This window comes from Phasianus colchicus, chromosome Z (genome assembly GCF_987193195.1).
Source record: "Phasianus colchicus chromosome Z, bPhaCol1.hap1.1, whole genome shotgun sequence".
Lineage (NCBI taxonomy): Eukaryota > Metazoa > Chordata > Aves > Galliformes > Phasianidae > Phasianus > Phasianus colchicus.
In genome coordinates, this window is record NC_143476.1 from 5742678 (window position 1) to 5752715 (window position 10038).

Below are 10038 nucleotides of genomic sequence, written 5' to 3' on the forward strand. Positions count from 1 at the left end.
GGAGCAGCTGCTGATGGGAGGAAGGAAGTCCATGCTGAAGAGCTCTGAAGCATCTGCAGGTATGGTTCTGGAGGAGGCAGCAGTGATGTCGGAGGGCTCCCCAGCAGGAAGCTGTCTCATCCAAATGCTTGCTGAGTGGTTGGAAGGGAGCTTTCTGCATGACAGCAGCACCAGTTGCTTGCTTCACATGTTGCAAAGACAAGGATTAGCACGAGTTCCAGTATCTACAGTATCATCACGAATCACGATAGGATTACAATGTGTCCTCATACAAACGCAGCCATTTCTCTCTGAGTCCAAAGGCTGTCCGGAAAGCATCTTTGAGGTCTCTCACACCAAACCACTGCTGTCCGTGTGGGATCTGACTCATTAGGGGATAGGGGTTAGGAACCACAGGCTGTCTTTTGAGAACGGGTTCAGTCATTTCCTTACATCTTGCACCAGCCGATACGTGCCGTCTGCCTTCCGTGCCGACAGGATTGGGGTGTTATAAGGCCACAGACAAGGTTCCAGAAGACCATCCTTAACCACTGTCTGTGTTACAGCTTTTAGACCCACTCTCCCTTCTAAGGCTATGGGATATTGTTGCTGTTTCACAGCTCCACTCCCTCCTTGGGCAGTTCTTTGTAAGGGAAAATTGTGAGTCCACCCCGATTTCCTTCCCCTGCCCACACCTTTGGATTCATTTCTTCTTCATCAGAGCTGTTAACACATTCATTGACACCTGATACCTGTTTCACAGACTTGCAGCTGTAATCCTCATTTAACTGTTAAATCTCTCCCCCATAAATCGGTCCCTGCTTCAGGCATAGAGAACAATTGCCCTGCAACTATTTTATCTTTCCATTTTAGTTCTGTGGTCTCCAAGAGTGGAGCTGTCATTTCTGATCCCTCAGCCCCAGTTATGCACAACAGCCACATCCAGATACACGGCTGGTACCTCTGAACTAGCTAATGCTGTAGGATGGAATGTTGTTTCTGCACTGGCTATCAAATGTGGGATTGCTCTGAAGTAGTACAGCACGATGTGTTTTGTAATTTGCCCTTAGAAACAGTTTGAAAAAGTAGAAAGACTTTATTAGTATTAGTAAAAAGAAGTTATTTCATAACATATTTTAGAAATACAGTTGTTCCATCATGTGATCAATTCTCACTTACAGAACTGGAATAGTTACAAATAGTATGGGTATAGCATTAAGGACCAGAAAGCATGTTGTAAGGCCATTCTGTTTGGATAGGAGAAGCTCAGCAAAAGAAAAACAGACTCCAAAGAAGCCAGGGCCTCCACACAAGGCCGAATTGACTCACTCTGTGGGCAGGTTGGGATGCAACAGGCAGGCATCAAGGGACTCCCCTCTGTCTTCCTTCCACACTTCTCTCTATTCAGGGATGGGCAGCTGTCCAGAAATAGTGCCCAAGTGTTGATAAGCAGCTGTCAGCTGCTGAACTAGCAACAATTTGTGTTTAGCCAGTCACACACACACACACACAGAAGGGCCCGGGTTGGAAGGGACCTCAAGGATCAGGAATCTGCAACCCCCTGCCACAGGCAGGGCCACCAACCTCTGTACCACTGCACATATGCACATTGCTGGATAGAAACAGCAGTGTGGGAAAAAATTGTACACTGTGGTTCAGAATGGCTTAAGAGCTCAAATTATGAATGTATTTTCACCTTCACATTACCCATACAATGTCTGAGAAGGAGCTGTGTATCAGATTTTTTTCTTATGCTCCCTTTCTTTCACCAGCCCTCATGTGAAGTGCCTAGCTGATGGCAGTCCTGCTCAGCCTCAGAGAAAGGTGACCCCAGCCAGCATTTCTGTGCTTTGTGTCCTGTGTCAGCAATAACTCTGAGTAACTAATGCATTCAGTAAAACCAGGGTCTGTTCGTGGACCATTTGCAAACATAAAGAGATGCAAAAACCCAATGGATAACTGAGCTGTTATGAATGATTATCCCCACCTCTTCTGTTTGCAGCTCAGTGACTGTGGGCAGCCAGTCGAGCCAATGCACACCCCAGAAACATCAGACAAGGCACTTCTGACCTCGTTCTTCCTGTGACCTTACAGCACTGCCCTGCAGAATGAATGTGTGTCTTCAGAGATCTCTCTTGGCATGACTTCAAGAGCAGCTCAGTCAGTAGTTCACAACTTCACACCCATCTAGCTGTTAGATCTACGAGGGAACTGTTGATGTCAGAGCTAGAACATTGCCAAGCTGCAACAAAAGCTGCATGGCAACGCAGTGTTGATGATCTCCACATCTTTCCGGCAGTGAAATTTATTTTTAATTCTCTGCAGGAAAAGGTTTGTGCCAAATGACAAAGGAATGAACCCTTCCTGCAAAACGTCTGTTAGAAAGCAGCACGTTGTCAGCTGGAATCATGAGTTATTTCAGCCCTCACTGGGCTGATCTGGAGAAGGGCTGTGCCAAGGTATTTACAGATGTCTTCTGATGGGTTTGAAGCATTTCTGGCTTGCGGGGTAGGCATAATTCTGCAAAGCTGGTGGATTGCTAGATCAATCTGAAATACAAGAAAGATCAATAAATGACCAAAAAAAAACCAACGGAAAACAAAAACAAAAGCAAAAACCGAGATACATTGATAGCTACATTATGTACTACATGATTCCTTTCAGCTATATGTTTTTTTTTTTAAATAAGAAAGTGTAGAGCTGCCAGTTCCCTTATCCATCCTTTCAAGCTCCAGGCTAAGTAAGAAATGTTATTCCTCTCAACTGGAAGATGTATTCTGGGAAGAATGGTCTTCAAACTATTTGTGTTTCTTTAAGACATTCAGTTATGGGAAAATAAAACAAAGCAAAACAAAACAACAAAAAAAACCACCAACAACCTCTATATTCTGAAAATGAAAAAAAACCCTTTTGACTTTCTCTTGACTGTCTGAAAAGTATAACACATCACATACAAATGTTTAATGAACAAAGAGCTGTCACGGAAAAGGAGGGAGCTGCTCTTTTACCTATCAAACCTTCCACATCTTTGAGTGTCTGCCAACAACCAGAATGTGTGGAGGCACCTTCAGTAAATGGAGGGCAATGATGGCACTGCACTTACATTAATCCTTGATGAAATAGTACAGCACTGATAGAAACTTCCCAACAGTCTGTGCTGATCTGAAATGCTCTGGCAACTCTTTGCAAAAGGCACTTCATGCTGAGTATTTTTATGTCATTGCTTGCTTGCTGGTATCACCTGTGCTGAGCTAGCTGGACAAACCCAGATTGGCAGCTCCTCAGATGTGTTACCAGCTAATTTCTCACTGATCATTAGAAACAGAAAGTTAATTCTGCTGGGAATTTAGCCAGCTTTCTTGCTGTGTATTCATCCTTGGCATAACTAATTCTGTCTTTAGACATGTTTTTGAAACACTCACACGTTTTACCAACAGATAAGTAGATAAGAGACCAAAATGCTGAATGGGAATGAAAAAAAAAGCCATGTCAAAACAACAACAACAACAAAAATAGAAGAATTAAAAGTGTTCCAAAAGGTTAAAGATGTGGACTGAAAAAGTCTCAGCCAAAAGTATTTCTGAGGAATTTTTAAATTTATTTCTGTATTTCTTCTACTTGCCAAGAAAGCACGATCTCACTTCTCCAGCAACATTGGTGTGCCCTTATCTTACTAGAGAAAGGGCCTCTCACCATGGCACAAAGCTGCTAGAGTTTCCCAGGACACAGGAACAAGATTTTCTCCACTTTTCCACTCCTCCACTGTAGCATTTTGCAGTCAATGCTTTGGGGTTTTGGCAGAACTCACGGGTTACCCTAGTGTAGGATACTGGCTTCTATATTGCCAAGATACCTCATGGTAATTTTGGTCACCCAGATTTCAGCTCTGTTGGGGATGAAAAAAGAGGCTGAATTTCCCACCGTCAGTCCCACAGATTCCTTCTCTCCCATTGGAAACGTCTGGGACATTACTGAGAAAAACACTGCAGTCTTTTGTTCAGGGGTTGGCAAAGGCAATGCTCCCTGCATTCCTTGCAGGGGGCTTTTTCCATGACTTTTTCATTGCTGTACACAAGTGCATACGGATACTTGGACACTCCGATGTAGGTCGCTCCAAAAGTAATGCCTGCTGTTGATTTCGATGGAAACTGCAGCTCTGCTGCCATCTGCTGGCACGACAACAAAACGTAATGGAGTATTTGTAGGAAGGTTCAGCCTCTGCTGCCGTACCACCAACAGTCACCTCTGATATCACGGGCATTCATCATTATCTGTCATCACAACACCTGAACGTACGGCCACTGACACAGATTGCTGACAAGGCCTACGATTAACCTGCAGCAATGAGGAAACCCATGAAGTCTACGTGGAAATGATAAAAGCTGACCAGGATAACTGCCAGCCAAGCTTTATGTTACAGATCGGTGCATCATTTCTGTATTTGGCAGGGTTGAGCAGTCGGCAGTTGGAAAACAAAGCACTGGATTTTGCAGTGTTAGTGAAAGAGTGAGATGTGAACAAATGAACCACTTGTCACGTACTGCCTTCTTCTGTAGCGACATTAAACTCTGCAGAAATACATTTTTCCTGTGTTTGCCTGCATTTGTGAGGAACCGGGGCAGAAAGAGAGCAGCGTCGGGCAGAGGGGATGAAAGATGGAACCCTGCTTTCTCGGGCTCTCCTGCTTGCAGGAGGCCGCCACCGCAACCGCGAAGAACGTCTGCTTTATCCGAGACGCCGTCCCAGAGCGTTATGTGGAGACTTCCCACACTGCGGCACGTCCTCCGGCATCACCGCCAAGTGCGGACGCCTCGACCGCCGAGGTTCGCCGCTTCGGAGCCGTTCCCGCCAGAAGCGCAGCGACGGCCCGCGAGGCGCGGCGCGGTTCCGGCCGCTTCCCTCACTCACGGCTCCCCGAGGCGACGGAGCGGCCGCGCGGCTCTCGGCCGGGCGGCTCTCGCGAGAGCGGCCGACGCGGCGGGGACGTCGCCGGGGCTCGCCTGGAAAAAGCCTCGGGGGCGGAGCGGAGGCGGCGGGGCGCGAGGATCGCCCGGGCCGCTTTAACGAGGAGAAGCCGCGAGCCGCTCGGACGCGGGACCGCGCGGCGAGGGCGGCCGTCGGCGCCGCCGGGCGAGCGGTGAGTGCGCGGCTCCCGTTGACGGCCCGGCGGCCGCAGCTCCGGAGGCGCCGAGTGGCCGCGGCCGCGCCCGGCGGAAGGCTGACGCCGCAGCTGCGGAGCCCCGGGTGCTGCTGGGCGCCGGCAGACCGGGCGGCTTGTGGAGATGGAAGCTGCGGGTTGTGTCGGCGAAAGCGCCTCAGCTGCCACACGCAGGCAGGGCTGCTGTTCCGTCGTTGCTGTGCTCGGCGGCCGCTGTGTGAAATGGCGGCGCTTCGTGTGAACCTGGCTGCTGTCTCAGTTAGTCCAGGCTGTGTCTTCTGTGGGTGGTTCTGCTGGGAAAATGAGGTGCTAGAGATCCACCTCTGCAGTGTGAGTGTTCTCCTGCTCCCGCGTTGCTTCTCCTGCTCCCACATCCCTCTCTGCGCAGGGCTTTGGTGGTTTCTGTGAGGAGAAGCCTGGACGAAGAAGTGGCTGCAGGACGGTGCCCAGAGGCTGGTGCTCAGTGGCTCGACGTCTCGCTGGAGATCGGAGGCAAGTGGTGTCGCACGTTGCTGGGACTGATGTTCTTTTGTGTCCGTGAGATTGGCAGTGGGGCTGAGTGTTCCCTCAGCAGGTCTGTAGATGACACCGAGCTGTGGGCTGTGGTCAGCACACCGGAGGGATGGGGTGCCACCAAATGGACCTGGACGGGCTTGAGCACTCGGCCTGGGAGAGCCTCAGCAAATTCAAGTGCAAGGTCTTGCACCTGGGCTGAGGCAACACCCATTAGCAGTACAGACTGGGGGATGAAAGGATTGAGCGCAGCCCTGCTGAAAAAGACCCGGGAGTGCTGGTGGATGGGAAGCTGGACATGAGTCAGCCCGGAAAGCCAACTGTATGCTGGGCTGCATCAAAAGCAGTGTGGCCAGCAGGGTGAAGGAGGGGATCCTTCCTCTACTTTGCGCTGGTGAGGCCTTACCTGGAGTCCTGTGTCCAGATGTGGAGCCCTCAGTACAGGAGAGACGTAGACCCGTTGGATTGTATTGAGTGGAGGGCCATAAAAATTATCCAAGGGGTGAAGCACCTCTCCTATGAGGACAGGCTGAAAGAGCTGGGGCTGCTCAGCCTGGAGAAGAGAAGGCTCTGAGGTGATTGTGGCATTTCAGGATCTCAATGGGAGCTACAGGAACAAAGGTGATAGACTCTTTATCAGGCTCTGTTGTGATAGGACCAGGGGAAATGGTTTCAAGCTTAAAAAGGATGGATTTAGGTTAGATATTAGGAAAAAGTTTTTTACAGTGAAGGTGGTAAGGCAGTGGAACAGATGCCCAGAGATGTGGTGGATGCTGTGTCCCTAGTGACTTTCAAGGCAGTGTGCTGGATCAGACCCTGGGGAACCTGATGTAGATGTAAATGTCCCTGTTCATTGCAGAGGAGTTGGACTAGGTGACTTCTAAAGGTCTGTTCCAACCCTAAGGATTCTATGATAAAAGACGCTATACACACTCTCTTGGCGTTGATTTCTGTCTCTTGGCACTTACTCTTCCTTTCCTCCTGTCACTAATACAAACATTTCATTTGCTTTTCTCTATGTTGTTTCCATGTAATCTTCTAGTGTCTTCAGATGCCTTTCTTGCACTCAGTTTCTTTGTTTCCTACACAAAGGAAACCCACCCGTGACCCCTCCCTCCCCCCACCCTTCTAACTTCTTTCCAGGCATTCCATTCCTAAACTTATTGGTATTCTGAACTCTCCTCTGATTTCATCATGGCAACAATCCATCCTCCATCCTTGACATCTCTCTAGAATTTCTCTCACTAAATCCTTTGACTGCAGCTGAATCTCAGATCCACATCAGTATCTTTTTCAAATTATCAGACACCTGCCTCACATTTAACCAGGCTTTTCTTACTGAATTCTTGCCCTTCCTCAGGGACTGTATCCTCTCTGAGCTTCTCTCATTATTCTCCAACTTTTTTTTTCAGTTTTGTTTTGGGGGGGGGGTGGGGTGGGAGCAAGACAACACCTTTAACTTCCTATGGGTTTTGGATAAATTTTTTGTCTCTATCCACGCTGTCTGTGGATAATTTTGTCAGAAAACAAAGTCAGTTCCAAATTCTGAGACAGAGAAGCAGATTAAAACTTGGTTTTCTCTCTTTGGCGCTCTCTTCCAAACATTCAGCAATCCACTCTATTTAGCTGTGACTAGAGGAAAACTCATTTTCTCTAGGCCACCTGGCAGCTTTGTGACCTGTTTGTTCAGTCCTTAGTCACTGAGGTTATGGCCTGTGACTAGAGTGCTGCAGCAGTGTGACAACCAGAATAACAAATGGCCACAGAGTTGAATTAGGTAGAAACAAGTCAGTTTTGAAACGAGTGTCACAGTACCTTGAAGAACACCTACATGAAGATTTACTGTCACTAAAAACTAAGTATTTGACTCGGTTGTTCAGCATTTGTGTGCGTGCTGCATGGCCTGAATTCAGTGCTCTACAGCAGTTTCTGTTGTTTGGCATAAAAGAGGTCTGGATCCTGTACTTTGCTACCCTAGTATCTCTGGTTCTGCTGGTACATCTCTTGTGCCTGGAGCTGGCTCTCCATCTAACTGAGGCATCATCTTTAACACTTAAAAAAACAAGCTCAAGGAAAAAAGGTTTTGGTGATGTGACATGAAAATAGACAGCACAAATACAGACCAGCAGTAACAGAAGATGTACGTGCTAGGTGTTGAATATAATTTGGAAACCAAGCCACAGATGAGAGGTCTTACTAGATTTGGTTTATTTTTGCTAATCAGAAAGTCAGTAGATGTAAACTACAGATGCATCATAGGGATATTCAGTCAGGTGATGCAACATGTATCTAATTGTTTTTTTGTAATTACAATGATTAATAGATATTAGCATGATAATGACTCTCTTCCTAGCTTAAAGTATGTTATCACTAAATTTGAAAATGGCACACTAATAAATAGGGCTTGTAAAAGAGGTGTGTTGGTAAAACCTTGTTTTATCTACTTGTTTTTCACTGTAATATCAATATATTGAAAACATTTGCACGGGGCCAAGTAATTGTGAGGGAATAAAACAGCATATGAGGTTATAATTACTATGTTAGGTAAAACAGAGCATTATCAGTCTTCATTGTTGTTTTTTTTTCCCTTCCAATTACTTGACAGTCCAGGAAACTTTTCACAGCTGAGCCATTGTGTTTTCTTCAGAAGTTAGAAAGTCTCCCTTGTAGAAAAATGACATGTTTATCTTCAGTGCCAGCCCTTGATTTCCAGTGCATGTTCAAAATAGTTAATGGGTAAAGGAATGCTGGCTGGTTTTATGCTAAGAAAAAAAGCCTCCACAAGTTCACAGTTAGTAGAGTACACTTTTTTTTTTTTGCTAGATGGTCTGCTGGTTTCTCAAGTCTTCTTATGTAACATGAGGGAACATTTTGTTGTTTGAATTGTTGTAACTGCCTATTTTCTGTGTTCAAAGGAATAGATTCCCTTACATCTGGGGTATTTTTAACTGGATAATGTAACTCAGAGAGATAATATATAAAAACAGACTTCTGTGTTGGTTGTTGGAAAGAAAGTTGCTTGTTCATTAGAAATACTAGAAATGTAATAATCCCATTTAGTAGTTAGTTTTTCATCTGAATATTAAGTTCCGAGTAGAAAAGAAAATAGCACTAAGTTTAATTGCATGCTTTGAACAAGGTTTAATAACCTATACACTTTCTAAATATCCCTCAGTAGTGTATGCTATTCTTGTCCTTAGAACCCCTGGATGTCCTTGTTTTAATGGTTCAAAGCATGTGAAAAATCTTTGTCTGGAAGAATATAACAACTGGGATTTTTTATTTGTACATGATAACACACTAAATTCTATCGCCTTTAATTAACTTGATGCCATAATTCACTGCTGCAGATCTGAATACAAGGATTGCTGGGGCAATGCTTTCAGGGCCAAAACTTCAGCTAGACTGTTGTGTCTTTTGTAGGAATTATGCAGATCCTTCCTATTTGAGGGTCTAGCTTTTGGCTGTCACCTTATGAAGTCACTGCTTTCCATGGACTTCCTGGCATTCGCCTTAATCAAGAGTTGGTGAGGGATAAAAGCCCCTGGCTGATCTCTTATCTGCACTTCTTGCATAACCATTGTAGTAAGTATCATCTTTAATCTAACATTGTGAAATGGTTTAATTTATAGTGATTAAAAAGGTGCAAAAACACGTCAACCTTCACATACCTTTGGAAGATCATAGAATCATATAATGGCTTAGATTGGAAAGGACTTTACAGGCCCCCCCAGCCCCAACCCCTGCCATGTGCAGGGCTGCCCCCCACCAGCTCAGCTGCCCAGGGCCCCATCCAGCCTGGCCTCGAGCGCCTCCAGGGATGGGGCACCACAGCTTCTCTGGGCAGCTGTGCCAGCGCCTCACCAACCTCTGGGTACAGCATTTCCTCCTAACATCTAACTTAAATTGCCCCCTTTTTAATTTAAAATCATTTCCCCCTGTCCTATTGCTAGCAGACTGTGTAAAAACTTGTAAGCTCCCTTCAAGTACTGGGAGGCTGCAATAAGGCCTCCCCAGAGCCTTCTCTTCTCCAAGCTACACAAGCCCAGCTCCCTCAGCCTTTCTTCACAGGAAATGTTCTCCAGCCCTCTCATCATCTCCATGGCCACCTCTGGACCTGCTTCAGCAGCTCCACATCCTTACTGTACTGGGATGCAGTACTCCAGATGGGGCCTCACAAGGCCAGAGTAGAGGGGAGCAATAGCTCAGGTTGGGTAAAACCCAGCATCCTGGCCGAGAAGCAAGGATGTGTAAGCAGTGTGCTTAGATGTATTTCTGAAGCTGTAGTTTGATTTTTATGGTGTATATATGTATGGGAAGAATGGCCTGAACCTCTGATTGATCACCTGAGGCGAGCAATGAGTCAGCCCTGGGAGCACAGGTGAAGG

The 10038-nt window shown here is 46.4% G+C and overlaps 1 protein-coding gene across 1 annotated transcript; it reads left to right on the forward strand.

Annotated features, from left to right (window-relative positions):
- Positions 1 to 4210: 4210 nt before the first annotated feature.
- On the forward strand, positions 4211 to 6920 carry LOC149912305 (uncharacterized). The gene is made up of 2 exons (XM_090131766.1): positions 4211 to 5116; positions 5526 to 6920. Exons 1-2 carry the CDS (start codon positions 4635 to 4637, stop codon positions 5950 to 5952), a joined length of 909 nt encoding a protein of 302 aa, XP_089987892.1. The 5' UTR covers positions 4211 to 4634; the 3' UTR covers positions 5953 to 6920.
- The last annotated feature ends 3118 nt before the right edge of the window (positions 6921 to 10038 follow it).

Bases quoted from the DNA above. Each gene is read 5' to 3' on its own strand.
- LOC149912305 (XM_090131766.1), top strand. From the start codon at position 4,635: ATGGAACCCTGCTTTCTCGGGCTCTCCTGCTTGCAGGAGGCCGCCACC. The intron at 5,117-5,525 runs GTGAGTGCGCGG...CTCTCTGCGCAG, and splicing joins TCGGCGCCGCCGGGCGAGCG to GGCTTTGGTGGTTTCTGTGA.